Here is a 21,382-nt window from a genome sequence, read left to right on the forward strand (position 1 = left end):
TAAATTCATTTTATTTTTGTTTCTAAGTAAAAGTAACGATGGATACATATTGAAATTCAAAGAGCATTTCGTTAAAATTTGTCTGTTGGCTTTCATTATATTTGTCATTTATTGATGTTTTTCGTCTCCTCTTGGCGGGGATGAATTATCGTCGTTTGTTTCGTTGTCGACAAGGGTCGAGAGCGATGGGATATTTCCTATGGATTATTTGTCTTTCTAAACGATATGGTCCGGTTGTTAGAGGAATTTCAATGAGACACGGGTTCTTTAAAATTATTGTAAGCACCATCCCTACTACAATATATCGTGGAATGCTATAATAATATAGATACATATTTATATATGTATACTTGTAACGTATAGAACGTTTTCAAATATGCGTAGAGTATAATAAGTATTCATATTTTTTGAAAATTTAGATTTCTTCTCTATACAAAATACTTGGTGGTAGGGCTTGCGCAAGCACGTCTGGGTAGTTACCACCCACTCATCAAATATTCTACCGCCAAACAACAGTACTCAGTATTGTTGTGTTCCGGTTGGAAGGGTGAGTGAGCCAGTGAAACTACAGGCACATGGGACATAACATCTTACTTCCCAAGGATGGTGGCGCATTGGTGATGTAAGGAATGTTAAATATTACTTACAGCGCCATTGTCTATGGGTGGTGCTGACAACTTACCATCAAGTGACAATAAAAACTAGAACGGTACGGTACAATGAAAAGTAATTTGATTGTTATTTCCAATAAGATGTAAATCTGATTTGAGGATTAAGGAACATTGCCTAAGGAGGGAATTGAACCTTCGGCTTTAACATCGCTAGTTGGCCCATGTAACGTTGTGTCATTGGGACATGAAGCTTTAAAATGTCTACATTTGATTGTTAGTGATTATATAAATAGAGAAGAGACTTGAAGACTTTTGTTCAGCAATGGAATATTAACGGACTTCTAGTGAAAAATGTTAAATATTTTGACATCATGAGTTTTATTGTTGGTGTAATGATTACAGTGACAAAAGCCTACGAGATGACCAGCATCATCCTTCTGACCTTATGCCATTTGGGGTCGGCGCAACATGTCTTTTTCTTCCATACTTTTCAGTCTGACGTCATCTCACAAGTAACATTCTTTCCAGCCATATCGTCTTTCACACAATCCGTCCATCGTTACTTTGGTCGTCTCCTACCTCTATATCCATCTACGTCTATGCTCAAGACCTTCCTCGCAACATAGTCCTCATTCCTCCGCATAACATGCCCATACCATGACAGCCGGTTTCCACATAGCTTCTCAGTTACCAGTGCCACCTTCAAATTTCCTCTTCTTCAAACTTCCTAACTTCCTCTTCTTCGACCTGTTTAAACCTATTTAACTTTATAGTATTGGCTTCACTAAAAAATACATGTATTTAATTAAATTACCTATAGAAGTTTTCCTACCCGTATTACAATTGTATTTGTTTGTTTTATTACTCGTACTTATAGCTTAATCAATTTATCTAATTAAAACCATTAACAAGACCTAATATAATTATATCACAAAGAATTCTATCAACTACACATTATTTGTTTTTAGAACTCGTATAGATTATTACAATTTTAATTACAGTAGACATGTTAATGAACATAATAAAATATCAACAGTTGAAGAAAAACATTTTCACAGATAATAGTTTAATATACATAGAAAAAAAAGTTTAATTGTAGAACGCAATACGATCATTGCTTTGCGTATTTATAAAATAACAACGCGTACATACACGATTATCTATTTTATAAAAACGCCTGTGCGAAATGTTTGCATGTATCCCCATCTCTTTTACACACTTAATAAACATGTGAAACGTGAAATATTTTATCTGTGGTAACCTTAGTTTTTTACCGTAAATACATGGATCATTTGCTACGAGTTATTTATCTGTGTGAATGTATTGTATTTACGTATGTGTGTGGTTATTTGGAATATGCAATTTTTTGAATTTTTTGTTCTCTAACAGAATATGAAAGGTAAAGAGTAGGTAACTAATATTAATGTATGAATATTAATTATTAATTGTATTAAATAATTTAGTTTACAAGCTTCTGTAAGTAGATTTGAATAACATTTAAAATTAAATTTTGTATATATTTTTTGTATTATAAAAGTTTATTTCTATACAACGCATGCTAATAATCTTTGTATTATTAATCGAATCTAAGTATTTTATAAGTAATCAATATTTCAATCTCTAGTCATGTCGATGAATTCATAATAAACATTCGTTGATTCAAGAAATAAAATAATGTTATTTAATAAACGCTTATTCATTCTTCGTGATAAAAAATGAAATAAATTAAAAATAATTTATTCCCACACTAAATGCGACTCCATACTTACCTAGTTATTGATTGTCCAATCAATCAATCGTGCTTATTGGTGGAGAACTGACCAATCAGCGTACTTCTTTAAAAAAATCTGACATATTGAAGTAAGCCAAATATCGGTAATAAATACACCAGTGTTGTATGAAACTTAGTGCTCACTCCACAACACCGATACAATGTAGTTTAAATGTCGAATATGATTCATGCGATATTGATACTTAATTGTATTTACGTGATATCCACATTTGCGTGTATATTCTTGATATCAGTACAGAAAAGGCGGGATATGACGGTTCTTTTTAAGCTGGATAACTATTTGTCAATTATTATTGATGGTAAATACTCATACTTTTTTTTAATCGAACTGTTAGTTTTTGTTGGTCTATGAAATAACTCGTTTCGTGGGTTATTTATTCTTGGAATTGAATAGCAGTTTTGGCGTCTTCGTCTTCGAAACATGTTTTATATTTAAATCGACTTATTTCATATTACAAACATAAGACGCATATTATAAAATCACATCTTATAAATAGTGCACATGTGATTGAGTAGTACATAATAGTTAATAATTAAATATATAAAAAATAATCTGCACAAATATTTAATTAAAACCGAGTATATGGTATGTTTAATCTCTGGCCTTGTTCGATATATAACTTTAATACGTTGTTTTAGAGTTCACAATTAAAAAGTTGTACTTCAACTTATACCTTTATTAATGTCAAATACACGTCAACATTTGTCAGTATTTACATTATATACTAAAAAAAAAAAAAACGCGTAAAGGGCAGCTTGATTGAAATTGTTACAGTAACGTCTAGTATTGAATTTATAAAATCAATCCTATTAACATAAGCAAATTAGACAAGCCATAATACATGACTACTACGGTACTTTTATTTGAGGTGAAGTATTTAAATGATTTTATAAAAGAAATAATGTCTTTAAAATATAAACTGACAAAAACTAGATTCATTTGATGTTGATAGTGAGATTATCTTGCCTATTTTCAAGTCCGCCTGTCTTAATGGAGATTCGAGGTGGCCTAGTGGTTGGACCGTGCATCAAGTGCAGATTCAAACCCAAACCAGCACTAAACTGGCTTTTCACTAACTGAATTTTCATGCGTTTAATTTGTGTTTATAATTCATCTCGTGCTTGACCGTCAAGGAATCTTGTGAGAAAACCTCTATGTGTCTAATTTTAATGGAATTCTACGATATGTAAGTATATCAACCAACATGCAAAGGAGCAGCGTGGTAGAATAGGTTCCAAACCTTCCTCTCAAGTGGGCGTCCTTATCTCAGTAGTGCGACATTTACAAGTCAACTGAGCAGGAGACATTATATTTCTCATGTGTGTGTTTACACACACAGGCTATTATTACTATTACATACTCGCTATACTCTAACTCTAATCTTTCGACGCGACAGCAAGGCTTTTACGTCTTTACAGGCTTTCGAGGCAAGGGTTTATACTAAACTTGTAAACTTTTAATTTTTAATAGCATTTCTTGACGGATTGCAACTCACACCATTGGGATCTGCAGCTATTTCAAATAGGCAGTTCATAACCATAACATAAGATTAAATCGTTATTGATATGAAATACCATATATATTGTATACAAACATTCCATTCTAATACTGCCATACATAAATAATTTGAAATAATAAAAAAAAAAAACAAATCTTTCATAATATTTTATTTATTGATAGGAAACAAAAAAAGGAACATTAATTAATTATAACCTTAAAACAACATTCTCATTACACCGAGTATCAGTCGATACAAAAAACAAACGTTCAGGTAAACAGATAATGTACAATTTGTGACGTATGTGTGTGTCACAATGTGACGTGCACGTTATACGAAATAAGGATAAGTTTTGTGTGTACTGTATGTGCAATCTAAGTTTGCCGGTCTGAAGCCAGCGTCTCTGGGAGGTTTGTGCTATAAAATATAGTTGTTTCTATATTGATTTGGATATTGAAGTTTTTCCAATTATGCAATGAAATATTTCCATGTGTAACCTAAGCTACTCGACTACTACTTAGACTGCGCTTGACTACTTAGATCGTCCGTGTTTGTTTGATTAATTTTACATCAGCTTTAAAAATTAAACTTAATGTTTTAATATTATTTTCTCTGAAATACAAATACAATATTTATGATTAAACATTAATCCATATCGGTTAGATTACTGTTAATTTAAAATATGTATTTGTGTCTGATTCTATATTGATGCTTTAAAATATGAAAGTGTTATACTAATAAATTAATGGTTCAATACCTTAATTATATCCACGATGATTATTTATTACTTATATGTAAATAATTTCAAAAAAGACTTACAAAATGTCAGAAAAGAGAAATTAACAACAGACAATCAATTCACCAAACAAACCAAATATGATTTCGAAAATTTCTGAACGTTTGAGGAAATCTCCAAAAATGGTGCAAGGTCTTACAAAAATTTGCGGCTACGTTTAATTTATTAATCTAATTACAAATCCGCGTTTCATACAATCTGAACAGTAAATGCTTAGGAAATAAAACGGCAATTTATTTTAATATACATTAAAAGCAATAGTTTCATACGAAGATAAATTCAGAGAAAACGAAGTACGAACGGACCAACGTCGCAATTATGTTTCACGACTCGGTACGAATTCTTTGAATTTATCCCGCAGTGTGTGTTTAAAACTAAAAGGAAAAAACATGCATTTTTCCGTTGCTTTTGTTTCAGCTCCATTCAGTCGGTAACTAAGTAGGTTGTTGAAATTAACATCTAAACAAAAAAAAAATATAATAAATAAAATGCCGTATTAACGTAAGGAACATTTGTGAATGAACAAATTAAAGTATTTCAAAATTATACAAAATTATAATGACCAATAAAAACATCGTTAATCTTGTGCTCTGATTGGTCAGTTTTATACCTTAAAGAATATACATGGTTGACCCGGATAACATTCTTTTGGTACAAAAATACTATGTTACTTTCGTTACAAACAATCCCTTACCTAAATACTTAATATAATCAATTATATATATTTTACATAATATCTCCAATTATTATTATATATTGAATACAATTTACAACTGGCTAAAGAAGGCAAGGCTAAGAAATGCGTTAAGATAGATTAATCTAAAGTTAAAACCTTCTCTAAGTAAGAATTCAGTTACATTTTGTCTCAACGACTTTATTAATTACTTATGAGTCTATGGTTTCACTAAGAAGGAGCCAATACATTTAAAAAGAAAAAATACAATTTAGCACTTAAAGTATACAAAATTTTCAAAATTATACGATCTATGTTATCAACCAATATATAGCTTTGGTATGATTTAAAGATACAAGTTAAAGGATAAAGTGATGTTATTAAAATTTATTGAAAACTCCAGTCTTCTTGCTGTTATCTGGAAAGAGAAAACGAATTAAAAATATGGCATTATATTTCTGATTTAATTACGAGTTATATATATAGAAACTCCGTTTTGAAACTGATTTCCGAAAAAATGTTGACATCATTTTCAATTTGAGAAAAATTCTTATTTTGGTTTATGAGTTAAACTTTACAAGCCTCTTCAGGGACCGAGACCTTTACCGAGGCTTTCGACCATATTTTTGGTACAGCGTTTGCGAAAATATTTCGACTTTTTACAATAAATACTCACTTTCTGCCCCCGGTGCTTAGGTCCTGGAGTTCGCTGCTGTCGTCACTGGAGGCGCTGGGGCAGCCATTGACAGTCGGTCCCGATGCAGCTGCCATTGCCATTGACAGAGGTATGGTGATGAACTGCGGCTGAGTTGATGAAGATGATGCTGATGGGGAGGGTGTTAGGTGAGAATGAATAGTTTTAAGTTTTTATCAAATAGGAAAAAAAAAATAGTCATGTAACAAATTATTGTCACAATTATAGTGAATTTCTGATGAAGTAAAGTACCACGCTGTAATGTCTCACAGCTAGATTTAAGCCTTCTCATCTCTCAAGGATAAGGTTTGGTGTTTATTCCAAACTATATTTGGTACGTGCTTTACTCACCATGTTTGCTTCAGCTCCCAATATTTAACATTATGTTGCTTGCCCCGATTTGAATCCAATATATTTGATTAAGACTCACGTGTTCTACTAATTGGATCATCTCTTGACTTAACTTTGTATCGCAGTTTTAAAATAAGTCATTCGTTTTAAGCAAAATAAATGCAATTTGTCTAGAGCGTTTAAAGCAATGGGCTTAAAAACGCTTATTTGACACCGAATTTCATTATTTGTTTTAGGAAATAAATACCTCCGTCTTGTCCTTGATTAGCGAGTCCTAAAATGAAGCTGTGCGGATATCCCATTGCCAAGTTTCCTAAGCCCAAGTTCGTTCCAAGTCCGTCTAAGCCTACTCCGGTCAAGACACTTGAACGATACAACATTGCGCCCCCTGGAAGGTCAATCTTCGGCAGGAGCTTCGGTAACGATGGTTGACTTGACTTACTGCTCTCCGGTTCAGGGTTCATAGATGATGTTGACGGTAGATTGTCTACGGATAGAGAATCTCTGAAACAAAACCGAATCTTCTTTTTAGTACAATAATTGTATGATCTAAATTTAATTTAGACTGATTGAAACTAAATGTTAAAATTTTCTAAAACATTTAAATTTTTGATGTTATTTTAAATAAATGAAGAATTAGTATTCAAAATAATTTATTTGTTACTTGCAAACAAACGATTGAAATGAAAAATATACCTATATTCTCTTGTAAGTCAATATCAATTCTAAAGGTGATGATGACATTTTGTCATTAATAACATTCTTAATTTGAGCTCAAAGGGCTAAAATATTATTCGAAGAGTCGTACTAATAGTAGCGTACACTAACATTAAAAATAATTTACTGCAATGAAATGTAAATGTGAAAACCTATAGAGACTCTTCTTATTATAACGCATGAACAAAAACGGGTCTATTATATACTACTCTATCTAATACAAAATCACATACATCATTATTTGATTTATCAAGAAAATCTTGGGAATATGGTCATATTGATATCGCGATGATAATACCTGTTAATATCGCGGTCGTTATCATTACAAGTCCAATCCTGCTTATGGTTCTGCATCGAAATTTTCTCGCTGGGTGATTCTGGTTCGCTGCCGCTTTCATCACCGCTATCACCTGAAGTCGCCGGTTCTTCCTGCAAAGGGATAAATATAAATTGCTTAATGAATTCGCTATGGTGAGGACGATGTCATTGGATGAAAGTTTTATGCTTCGTTGGACAAATAAACATTAGTAAGGCGTCGAAAACAACTATTGTTATCTAGTTCTTATTCCTCTTGTTTCAAAGGTGACATAGCTGTAAAATTTTGATAATCTACTACTATAAAAATATTAAATACTATGCTTTTAAAAAATAAAACGAATAAAATTTATATGTGTGTTTTACTTATACAATATACATATATTAGATTTGTTAAGCAAACAATTTTCGTTTTTCTCATATGACTTAAGTTTTTCTTCTTTAAACCTAAATTAATAAACAAAACAGGTTGAATGAGCTACTAGGTAAGTTCTATGCATGATATAGTTAACGTATATCATCAAACTGCGTAGGCGCAAGCTTGGTACGCTTGCGCACTAAATAATAATAATTGTGGCTAACTAACTACCGTTTAACGCATTCGGCGCTCCGCTGTTCATCTGATAACAAGGTACGGTGTGTAAAAAAAGTTGAAAATAAATCATAGGTTTTAAAAAGAATATTTCAATATATATATTTTACTATTTTAAGTACTTTAAACTAATTTGAAGTATTTCTGAAAACTCACAAAATCGGTTAACTTCTCATATTATTTTGTATAAAAACATTTACACCGTCATCATATCATCGTAATAGACTTTTGACAATAGCAATAATGGTCTAAATTTTTAAGATAAACTTCGACATTTATGCGAAACATAAATATGTTTTACCCAAACTCGCCGCATATTCTGATATAAGTTTCATATTTAAGGGTTTAATAATTTTATAAGTAGACATATCATAGTTGAGCATTTAAAAAACGTCTCTTTATTTATCAGTTTAAATTTATAGACATGTAAGCATAGTATTTTTGTTAATGTTTTTGTTTGTGTATTTGTGTCTGCTAAGGCAAATCTTCCTACTAAATTATTCCTCCTTATGGTTAATTACGATGTTGGAATTATTGATTTACTTTATAGAAAACGTATCCTAATTTCAGACAATACCAATCAGCACTTGAAGCGACCTAGCATTTTTGGATACGTATTTACATTTGATTCATTTTATTAAGTATTACTTATTAAGAAAGAGGTCTCTGAAGCACGCCTGTCATTTCGTTTCATGTTTGTTATATTTATAGTACTTTTTACTTATATTAAGTAATATTAATTATTATTATCACAAATAATTCGAATGGCTACAGTACACAATGCGTGTTACGATCTGCGCTTAAACCTTTTTTGGATTCAACAGTTGTTTTGTCCGCTTTCCAGCTGTGACGTCACAATGATTGCCTCATTATGCTTCCGTTGATACCGTGCCATTGTTTGAGATTTTAAATTACACATCTAGATGTTAGTTCCTTGGTCACTAATAACGATTTAAAACTGTATTAAAGATTTATGTGTATGAAATGGTTGAACTGTTGCGTGTTTGGCTTTTGGACAAAGGTCTTCATAATTTGGAGCTCAAAACTTAATCCGATGTCGTTTTAGGAAAGTATTTGTCTGTCTCTACGGCGTGGCGTTTGTTGTTTGTTTGTCTTACGGGAAATTAATTTCAAAGACAAGTTGAAATGCACAGTGATGTGCTTCAATTACATTCCCAATTTGGTTTAAATCCTTCGTTCATTTGTTCCATTCGAAGGATTCGGCTCGTGGCTATTTTGGCTAAGACTAATAAACAGATGTACATACAGTTTATTTGGCTCAGTCTATTTATGATACATCATAATAAAGTGCTATTATGTATTTTATAGTTAAAAGAATGTATATACTACTAAAGATAAGCCATTGCTTAATATACTGAAATATTTAAGCCTACGTACGAAAGTATTTTTGTGTATACATGAAAACCATTGAACAAACATACTAAATACAGCATGTAAACACTAAAACAAAGATTATAGAAATTATTTTTAGGTGGACTTTTGACTGTTTATTGTAATTCTTTAAAAAAAAAAATCAAAAGTACCGCAAACGATGAATTCGGTGTGGAAGCGCAAAATAAGCTATAAATCACTGAAAGACAAGCTGGTGTGGGTCGAAAATGGCGTCATTACCGCGAAATTCAATGTGTCCTGCGCGGGTGCATCGATTCAGTGGGAAGATTCCTTCTGATACGTTAAGTTTCAATTGGGTATATTAAATATTTTATTTAATATTCTATCACATATAGTAAAGAGTTAATAAATGATGTGGTAGTAGAATAATATTTTTTAAGTTTCAATTCAATGCAATTTATAACAATTTAGCTTATTGTAAATTTGGGATTATTATTGGGAAGGTTATTGTTATGTAAGGAACAACGACACTAAATCTTCGTCTAAATACAATTAATTCAGTTTAATCAAAAAAAAAATGTTACTAATTTTAACTTGTAGAACACTTTAATACAGTAAATTTAGACCCCGGATGGTCGTGGCGCTTTTTAATACAGTTAAAATATTATATCTGTCGTATATGTCCTGTAAATGGGTCAATAATATCAAATATTTCATTTGTTTTGGATCACTTCAGTGTTTAAGATGCATCTGCATGCCATTTAGTACCAGTTGCTCGTCTGACGCCTCTTTAAAAAAGTTTTCTGTTAAGATACCACCCAGACTTAGATACTCAAATACAAACCCAAACAAAAAATCCCTTAGATTGTTTAGTGATACCTCTACAGAAATATTGTCTATGCTTTTGGTGTAATTTTTCTATGATTATGATTTACGTAACTTTGATTGCATTTTATTTGTATTGACTCTATTATTCTTTGCCAGAATCACACGGCTATTTTTAATACGGAAATTTGAATATATCCAAAAAGACTGCAATACTAAATCACGAAACAGAAACATTCCATTGAACACAATCGATTGATAAAATCTCGGCTGATCGTGTCTGATATCGTCCTGAACACGCGTTACGATATCGCATCGATAATGAGGTCGAATTTGTTCTGATTATGGTTCTCGATACCCAAATGCGCTTTCTTTGTTGTTATGCGAAACTATGATCTTGATATTTGGAATAAACTAGCAGACATGCCTGTACATATTAAATATTGATATTCACTAATAAATAAGGCGTATTATTTTGTACCAGATCACACTTCAACTTATTTTACGTAGAAGTATGCGTTATTTTTCATATAGGATATATAAATTTAAATGTACATGTACTATGTACATATTTAAGTTTCTTACCTGCTCTTCTTGGCAGACTACATATTCCAAACTGGTGGTAAATTAAAATTTAATGTAGGTATGTCGTTGACGATTCAAAAGTTCTTGTAAGAGCCTATTTAATTGGTTGGTGTTTTAATTTTTGAATAGAGAATGAAAAATACGTCATTCTAGAATAATTTTTAATTTTGTGCTTCTTTGGCAACGACTCTTATATTATTCGTTGTTAAAGGTAGCTACTAATACCGTCTATGGTCGGAATACGACTGATTTTCTAGTTCATATCGATTGCAACAACACAAATATACGAACAAAGTCAGATACCTAATTTTCCTCTAATAAGAGGTGACCTGTTACCTGACCTTATATTCTATTAAAACAAACACTATAAATATGTACTTACGATATTTTTTATATTAACATGACATCATGTTGCATTTTATTTCTAGAATATAAGGTCAAATATGTAGATCAATATTGAAAATTATTTTTTGTACGTTGTTGAGTTTTTTCTTTTATTGTTATAAATTTGTTTCCTTATATTTGGATACATAATAACTTATGCTTAGTTGGTCTTACATGTTACCTATCTAGGACTCGTATCAAAGGACCTATTATATCGTCGCTTCATATAAAATACACACTAAGACCAACCTCAGATCAGATATTATTTTAGAATTGAAATCAACATTTGAATCTGCACACGTCTATTTAGACATGAGTGTGTAATAAATGACTTTAATACTAACCTTTAATGTTATATAGTTATTTATAATTTTATTTAAATATAACTAAAACATTTTTTAGACTTTAATATCTGTCAAAACTCTCAATAATTTTATATTATTTTATTGCAAGCAAGATAATTGATTTCGTATTGAAACAACGTTATGAATCAAATAATTTAATTGAATAGAGGTTACATAGAAGATCATGGATTCAGAGCTATAAAGTTATTGGGCAGATTAATTAACGTTATGGTGCATGTGCCTAAAATATTCGTCAAACGTTGGTAACCTGTAAGGTTACGTTAATTTGACCTGTAGCCCATAATTCCAGATACTCGATGTCTGCTAAAGAAGAAAGACCATTGCTTTCAATTTTATCTATAATATGTTAATCATTGGTCAATTTATTAAAAATACAAATAAAATTATACTTAGTAACTATTGCTAACTACTACTCACTTTTACAATTTGTGGTATAAAAGAATAACTACTGAGTTTTTGCCGTTTCTTTTTGATAGACTCAAAGCCTCTAGAACTAGCGATAGCGATACTAGAACTCGAGATAGGTTTACATTGAATATATATATTCTCGTAAAATGACAATGAAAACGTGTTTAGAGCCTACTTAAAAGAAATATGTATATTTTTATTTAAAAAAAAAGTATAGTAAAATTTTCTGGTCACCACTTCTAATATTCACTGTTCTATGGTTATTATTCAATGTCCAATTACACGCCCTTGTAAATATTACACACAGAGATTGTATTTGGGCCACGAAATATTGCCGGTGGTAAATACTAAACACAATAGTGTAAGCCGCTTAAGAAATACAAATGGATGGACGATAATTCTTGTAAACTTGCTGTTCATGTAGTTACGTTAAAATAGTTTAATACGGCTAGAGGTCAGCGGTTTGTATCCGAGTCAGTTTTAGCTGTGACCATTGAATATTATATATTTGTGTTGAGTATTTTAAAGAGTATCTCCTCAGTGGTCGAAATTCGACTATAAGCATTATTTAAAGAGGAAAACTGATATTATATTAGCGTCTTACGAACACTTTACTTCTATTGTCATTTTGAAAATGTTTTTTGATGATAACACTAACGCGCGTCAACAATCAAATAAAAATTTAAAAGAAAATCGGTCGACAAAGGGAGGAGAAAAAGGTACTGAACTTTTATTAACTTGTCTTTGCCTATTCATATTCAGATAACTAGGTCTAATTATTACTGTTAATAGCTTTATAATTTACCGGAACCAAAATATTAAATGGATGACGCACAAAGTATGAAAACGATTTTTCAAAAATGTTTCACATCGACTGACAAACAAAACGTTTTACTTAAATTCCTATAAAGAAATTGCATATAACGTAATATATAATTTTTCTCTGTACCAATTAGAAGAAAAAAAAACAGAATATAAAGGCAGAATAGGTAGGCGGACGAACGTAGGGGCCACGTAAGTAAGTGGTCAATAATGTCTATACATAGGCTCTCTAAGAAATATTAACCATTCCATGCGCACCAATACGCAACCAACCAAAATCCTACCATCAATTTATCACCAAAAGTTGGCTCTACCATTAATCGGATCACAGATATTCCCAGATATAAAAAGTAATTAACATCAAGACATTGTCGTTATTTAGAACGAGTAACAAACGAGGGTAAGACCCACAGAAATCATCATTTATTCAACCGCCGAACATCAACAAACTTAACATTGGTGTGCTTCGGTTGTTGTATAAGTGAGCCAGTGCCACAGATACTAGATATCTGAGATGTTATGTATATTTTAAAGTCCATGATTGACAGCGCATTATCGGCGTAAGGAATATATTTCAGTGCACTGGCAATTTGAGAAATTGAACAGTTTTCAGCAGATGACCAAGACGTAAATAGTAGCCACTATGAAATAAAATATATACTCGTACGTGCAATGTTGTTATTTATGTACGTATATATAAGTTATGTGAAAATCTAGAAAAATCTATCAATATAAATTCTATCATATCTAAGTACAAAACGAATATGACTCTTGAATTCCCGAAAAAGATTTTGGTTTTTCAAATACGGTAAATTAACAAATACGGTATAGAAATGATAGAATATTCAAACGATAGCGTTTTACCAGTCAGTTAAGTAGTAAGTTAAGTGAGGTCGTAGGGATTTTTTCATAAAAATTCGTCAATTTCCAAAACTGAACGGCAAAGTAACCCGTTTCCGATTCCCGTATTGCAAATCATTATTCGAGCCATACAAATGTCTTGCAAGCAAACATGTGTTGGTGAATAGCTATTATACCGCGGAATGCGTCCTCTTGATTTTGAATGGCTGCTTATTATGCACCCATTTACACCCGAAGCTCGGCCACATCGATACACGGAAGATTACACTGGAAGCGGCCGTTGATTTGACCGATATCACCTGTTTAATTATTATAATATGGAGTCGTTTTATTCCTTTGTTGTAATGGGAATACTCTTAACTCATTGTAATCATTTTTAAACTTCAGTATTCTTTAATGTTTATGATGACTTTGTGATAGTTTTGTCTATTTAATGTTTATATTATATTGAAAATCTTTAAAGATTTATTTCCAAATTACTTACATCATTATATGTTAGCATAATTACTCAAAATGAGTTTTAAAATATTTTTTATTAAAATGATTCCACATTATCAAGTATATTTGTCTTCAATGACACCATGATGAATGTGTGTATTTCATAATAAGTTTCTGCTTTTTTTTTAATTATAAATAATAATTATAAGCATTGACCATCGATTGTTTCCAGTGAATCTATGCCCGTTACCAAAGATACGCAAACAGTAGCCCAAAGGCGTACGATACGCATCTCGGCGCGGCGGTAACAAGGCCCTTGTTCCTGTCAATCGCGCTAATGTTCAGCGCCTTACAATCGACCATGCGGTATGCACATATTGTGTATAGAATAGCTAATTGTCCTGCGTTTGTACGCTGACCGCTGTACGCCGTACGATGTACGCGTGGGTGTTGACAGGGCTTAGATCTTGTTCTCATTGTTATCTATAGATAAGTCAGCGTTTAGATTTATTAAAAAGTTGATACCTTATAGTCGTTACTGGTTTAATTATAAACGGTATTCAAACTAGGCAAGGAATGTTTTAATTATATTTTAAAGCTAATCTTTCAATATTTCAATAGTGTTACAAGATTTTAAATTATCAATAAAATAAGTGCTCAGTTTTGCTAAAATATAAATTGTCGAAAAAGTTTTAATTTATTATAAAGTTTTTCCCAGAGTTTAAATCGAATACGTAAATAAATTAATAATATAATTTTAATTCAATGTATTCCACAAAGAAAAATCACAGAACAGGTATACACATCTCGATCTGGACGTGTTGACGCACGTCCATTGTGAGTCGCGGTTCGACTCCCGAGCAGCACAGATCGACACGACACTTGAATTTTAACTTAGGTGGCGAAGGTGCCAATTACACGCGACGTTTACTCTTTTTTGACGTCTACTATAGGCTGATGTTAAAAAGATATATTTTTTTATATACATATTATTGTAAAATGATTACGTTCAATTAAAACGAAACAAAAGATTGTTGATCTTTATAAATTCAAAATACATACATCGTTTTAATTTGTATTAGGTTTGAAAATCGTTATTTAGAAAGCGATTTCAGTACGAATAAAAAAACAAAATGTAATGAAACTTAAAAGTGTATACAAAGCAAGGATTAGTTCGATACCAAACGAATATAAATTTAATATTAAATTTAAGCAAGAATAATTGACATTTGTTTTGTAGAAAGAAATCAAAAGTTGCATAGTCGAGATGACCGTCTCTCATTTGAATTTCATACATAATACCTATTTTTAATAATGATAACTACACGTAATTAGCTCGGTCGTAATTCAATATTACATCAAAACCATTCATCAAGTTATTGGTCAAAAAACCGGCACCTCAGCCAGCTCGGCCACACAAGGAGGATCCTGTCAGTATTTTGAACATTTTCACTTACTGCACATTGCGTAGAAGATATAGTGCATAAGTGAGCAAACAGATGAATTATTGCCTCACAGACAATCCGACACAAGCTGAGCATAACAAATCTTCACATGGTTTACCAGAGAATGAAACACAAAACTTGCGAGGTCTGGTTTAATCAAAGGCAAGTTTAAATCAATTTTTTTATTAAATATAGAAGCATTCCATTTATGTATTGATTTAACGAGATTAATATGACGCCTTATCTGATATTCGACTAAACATATTCCGCGGGAATTTTCTTTTATCAATAATTATAGTGAACTTGTCAGAAAAACTTAAATACTTTATTGACCCAATCCGTCAAATATTTGTTAAACTATTATACTTAGGCTATATTTCCTAAAAGTAAGTTCCTAAAAGTAAGCCCATAAGGTTGTCTGGTAGAAATCGCTACCTAGCGATAAGACCGCCTTATTGTGCATCTACTTTTATTTTGTATATATTTCATTTTTATTGTTAAATTACTGTGTTACTGTGGTGTACAATAAAGTATATTATTATTATTATAAAATCTCTTTAAAAGAGTTTAATTGTCCACTGTAAAGGTTTTATTTTAAATAATTCTTCATAATTTGCTTGTTATTGGCATTCACAGTGTTTACAAGACTTTCGCAACTCTAAAGGTTTTAAAAATCTTGAGAAATAAAGTTCATATATGGTGAAGGCTAACGAAGAATATATGATACACATCTTAGTATAACTTATGGAATATGCAAGTTTTTGCTTCAATATTTCAGTGAAATTAAAGAATCCGTAAGGAGGTTATTATATCCGTTAAGAGATAATAATATCCGTAAGAAGATAATTGTATCCGTAACGCAAATTTATAAGCGCAGCTATCATTGGCTTTAGTAAATAGTATTATGCTATGTAAGGTTCAATTAAGAAATGACTACGCTCTCTTGTTGATATAGTATTAATAATCAATTTAAACAAGTAATGTTCTAACCCCCTGTAGACGTGGCGGGAGGCATATCGTTTCATCAAAAAGTTGCCCTGCCTGCAATCGACTTTATATCTAATTGCCATACGTGTACATATAGGACAAGCTAGATACAAACTCAAATAATAATCGACAAATGTAAATTTATATGTATATTTTGTATTTACCCAAATGGTTTCTTGTAGCATAAAGTCGAAGTACTAGGAGCTGATAAGCAATTTTGTCTCATGTCTTCTTAATTATTTTAATGGCATAGGCGGCCTGGCAAATATGCCACCTGATGGAAAACGGTCACCACTGCCCAGTGTCCATAAACATTGGTGCGGCATAACCACTACATAACTATTCCTTATATCGCCAACGCGCCACCAACTTTGGAAACTAAGGTGTTCCCAATGATCCCTTGTACATTTATTGTCAATATATGAATGAGCCATTGTAACAACAGAAAACCGTAAGATAAAGGCCTAAGTATTTACAATTTCAAGTGATGGTAATTAGGCAAAGCAGAGTTGAATTATAATTAGCAAATTATTTTTAAAAAGAAAATTTAAAATACAAACTTACACAATATTTTTAAATAGATCACTGTTATTATGATCCAATTTTCCAAGATTTATAATCTCAATTAGCCTTTGTTAACAAAATTGATTTCACCTTTCGAAATAGCGGTAAAACAGTAATATTAGAACCGACTACCGATTAGAGGACAATAAGGTGTCGTAATTCTAATGTTAATAACATTATAACAATTTAGATACCATTCTCGTTTCAAGAAATCGGAGCATTGTGACGGCTTGGAGTAAAACTGTGTAAGTACAAAAATTCAACAATCTAACCCAAACAATCTATCAGTAAGCACTAATACATTATTAATAATCACATACCGTATTACCCGACTCAAGCATACACAAGACAATATTTTGTATAATATACAGTATAGTAATGTATTTGTTTCATCATTAAAAACATGTCGATTGTATTTAGAAAAATTTTTAGAAAAAATATTCGATTATGAAGGAATCGATTTTTATCGATATAATAATAACTTAAAAAAACATATCTACGAATAAAAAGGTATATGTATAATCCATGATGTATGAGATAAAAAAGAACTAATTAATGTATGCATCAATATAAAAAATACAGTTTTCCTCGGTAAGTTAAATACAACTTAAGCAAATCTAAATATGGTAATTATTTTAATAAAATTGCTAATGTTTAACAATTTATATATTCAACGAGACAATAGTTGCTACTTTTTTTAATACGCATCTTACGCCACGCTGTCTCTCTGCCGGGATACGGAAGCGTGCACAATAGGCGGCGAGATGAAAGCCTCATTTAATATGCGTGACGTAACGCTAATAGTGCCCAGTCTATGAGCATTGTTAGAGGATTTATTTATTGAAAACGACCCGAGGGATTTCGCATTTGGTATTAAAAAGTACTAGTCACTAATTGATATTAATAGGTTATACAATTATGAAAAGTTATGGGTTAAACGTGATTGGAATCACATCACTAGTGGTTAGCGACTACGCAAGCATTAGCTTTGATAACTTGGTAAGGAACGACCTTTGTTTATAAACAGGTCAAAAGTAAAAATATTACACACTTTTTTTCTTTTTACTCTAATTTATTAATGACTTCTAATTTTGAATTTGAAATTATATTGAAGTAGGGCCCTTTGAACCATCCATTCCATCGCTTACGACTTAGCGGTTGCTTTGAGTTGGATGATTTGCATTAATAAAAAAAAATTAATAATTTATTCGAAATATAAAATTAAAAAATAGAAAGTGTACTTGTGCACTATAATATGTTCTGCCCAGTCAGCTGATCTCCTTTAGAATAACCTCTGTGGTTGTAAACCTCCTTAAATATGTTAGTTTTGCCAATGTGAAATTCGTATCTCTTAATAATTAATACCCTAAGCCCGTCTCCGTGTGTGATCTCTGTGTAGACGGCAATCGGCTTATATGTTGATATACTAATGTTATTTGTATAAGTTAGATAACTTATATAATAATTAGTTGTCTAAAGGTCGTACCTTTAGGCAACTAATACATATATAAATTATAAATTTAGATACGTTTTATAAATTTTCAGTTCAGTTTTCGTTTTCAAGTTAAATTCATGATATACGAAGAAAATTTTATTGCGGTTCAGTACCGCCTTATTAAACATGAGGCGTCCACACGTTCATACAAATAGATGTGTAATTTTTTTTTATATATACTATTTTAATAATATAATTTGATAATACTAAAACTAATATTGAAGCCATTAAATGCATGCCTCGGTGGTGTGGTAATAAAAAAAAAGTTAATACTAAGTACACGCCACGTAAGTAGCAAAACATCAGTAGGTATTCAGTGATAAATTGAAATTGTTATCCTTTTTTCTATTTAATAACACAAAAAATCTATGTTAAAAATTACATCAGTATATTTTATTGAAAGGTTTTTGATTCTAGAGATAAAAATTGTTAATCAAAACGCATTCTTCGAAACTTTAATCACTATAATTTTAAAACTAGGACAAAATGTTTTAATCGAACAAAACAAACGATGGCTAGTTTATCGTAGAGTCCGGGCGGGCGGTCCGAGCGGTCCGCCCGGTGCTGGACTTATGGTCAGCCTAGCGAGGGAGATTTATGATGCAATGAACCTAAACAAAACTGTTGAGGGTACGGCTTTGTACTGCCACTGAAGGAAAATATATTTAAGACGGCTTTCTTTCAATAAATACATTAATATAAAAACAAATGTGTTAGATTAATCTCATTTTATTTACATCAATTTTTTTATCGAAAAATTATTGTTTAAGCTTACTCTTAAATTTAATTTATGGTAATCATTTGTGCTCTTTGTTATATAGTTTTTGCAATTTTATTTAATGATGATGTCGTTCTTTTTGGTTTCTGTCACAGCGGAAAATCTGAAAGGAGACCAGTCAACCACGCCGAGACGGCCCAGTGGCTAGAACGCGTGCATCTTAACCGATGATTTCGGGTTCAAACCCAGGCAGGCACCACTGAAATTTCATGTGCTTAATTTGTGTTTATAATTCATCTCGTGCTCGGCGGTGAAGGAAAACATCGTGAGGAAACCTGAATGTGTCTAATTTCAACGAAATTCTGCCACATGTGTATTCCGCCAACCCGCATTGGAGCAGCGTGGTGGAATATGCTCCAAACCTTCTCCTCAAAGGGAGAGGAGGCCTGTATCCCAGCAGTGGGACATTTACGGGCTGCTAATGCTAATGCAATCACGCAGGACATTTTATAGAGCAAAAGTACAAGCAATCACAGATGCACTCTCTATATCCTCACTCTCATAATCCGATAGGACAGCAAACCCAACCGTAAAGAGTCTTTCAAGGCACGTCAAAATACACTTCCAAATTTCAAACTCCGGGCTGTTACTGAGAAATTCTATAAAAAAACCAATAACTTTTTACCTGGGATTTGAACCCGAGATCTCGGGATTGGTCATATATCTTGCCACTAAGCCAACGAGACGGTCATTTAATATTAATTCTGTTTAATTGTTATTTTTGTTGACAATATCGATGCGAAAGCGACATAACCTGTATTGAGGCACAACATTTTAAACTCGTAGAAAATAATTTATTTATCTGCTTAACATTTGTTACATATGGACTTTGTTGGTTTGTATGTAAATAAACCGTTTCATTTAGTAGTAAAGTTATCCATATAACAATTTACGTAATAGTAGAGTCGGTGCTCGGAAAAATCTTTTCTGGAAAAAAATCAGGGAGCTGTTCTCGTTAATAGGAAAAGATTTTTCCACAATCCAATGCGGAATTAAGACTACATGTTCCATGTTTTACGTGCAGGTTTCATCTCGATGTTTGCCGTTATTGTAGAACATGAGTTAGCATAAATTAAGTATTTTAAAAATTCAGCTGTATTCTGGATCTAAATTCCCTGTGATAAAATCCAGATATTATATTTATTTCGACTGTGAGCTTACAAGTAACAACTGCTTAAGCAATAGAACATTTTTATATTAAAGAACTATAATATTAGTCAAGGCTAGCTACGGAGAACTAAAATATTGCTGAGCGTGTTTTCAGCACGACAATTTTTGTTTTCCCCACACACTTATAAGTGTGTATCTAATTTTGTAAAAAAATAATAGGTAAATCATATTACGAAATGAATAAAACAAAAATATAAGCAAGTTTAATATGTTTATATACCTATATATATTTAATTTAACTTGTAAAATGACGATTGCAAAGTGTCTACCTAAAATAACATGATTTTTAAATACGAATAGACAATATCCAATCCAAAAGCAAATAAATATTTACAACTTAAGAGTATATATATATGTGCGTGTGTGTGCGTGGATGCGTTTGTTCGATGGCGAACAAGCAAGCGTATGTGTGTTTCTGTGTGTGTAAAATCATATGATTTATATACGATACAATTGAATTAAATCTTTTTTAAATTGTTTTTTTGTCAAATGGAGTAAGTTAAGATGTTGATATCAATAGTAGTTTGTAATTTGACAATCAATATGTAAGTGTACCGAATGTTTCTATATTGAATAAAATATTTTGATTTGATTTGACTTTCGTGTCAAACTAAATAAAATAGAATTCTCTTCATGGTTTATGCTTCACTTAGGTACATTCAATAGTTGATTTTGAGGTTATACTTTTAATAAATTTATTTTGATTGCTATATATATATATATATATATATATATATATATATATATATATATATATATATATTATAGAGAAATGAATATTTTCTCTAATATTATTGATATAAGAAGTTAATTTAATATCTAAAAAATCATCCCACAGTATCCTAGTTCGCACCGCTCTAGT

General features: G+C 31.4%; 1 protein-coding gene across 2 annotated transcripts in view; it reads right to left on the bottom strand.

The window, feature by feature from the left end:
- Nucleotides 1-4,074: 4,074 nt before the first annotated feature.
- Nucleotides 4,075-21,382, bottom strand: part of LOC125067002 (serum response factor homolog) — a 226,099-nt gene continuing 208,791 nt past the window's right edge. For both annotated transcript variants that reach the window (XM_047675367.1, XM_047675366.1), the window contains 4 exons: nt 7,432-7,562; nt 6,664-6,920; nt 6,048-6,195; nt 4,075-5,789 (listed from right to left, as the gene is read on the bottom strand). In XM_047675367.1, the coding sequence (XP_047531323.1) occupies nt 5,786-5,789; nt 6,048-6,195; nt 6,664-6,920; nt 7,432-7,562 (540 nt within the window). In that variant the 3' untranslated portion in view covers nt 4,075-5,785. The remainder of the gene's footprint in view (nt 5,790-6,047; nt 6,196-6,663; nt 6,921-7,431; nt 7,563-21,382) is intronic.

The sequence above is a fragment of the Vanessa atalanta genome, chromosome 10, assembly GCF_905147765.1.
Source record: "Vanessa atalanta chromosome 10, ilVanAtal1.2, whole genome shotgun sequence".
NCBI lineage: Eukaryota > Metazoa > Arthropoda > Insecta > Lepidoptera > Nymphalidae > Vanessa > Vanessa atalanta.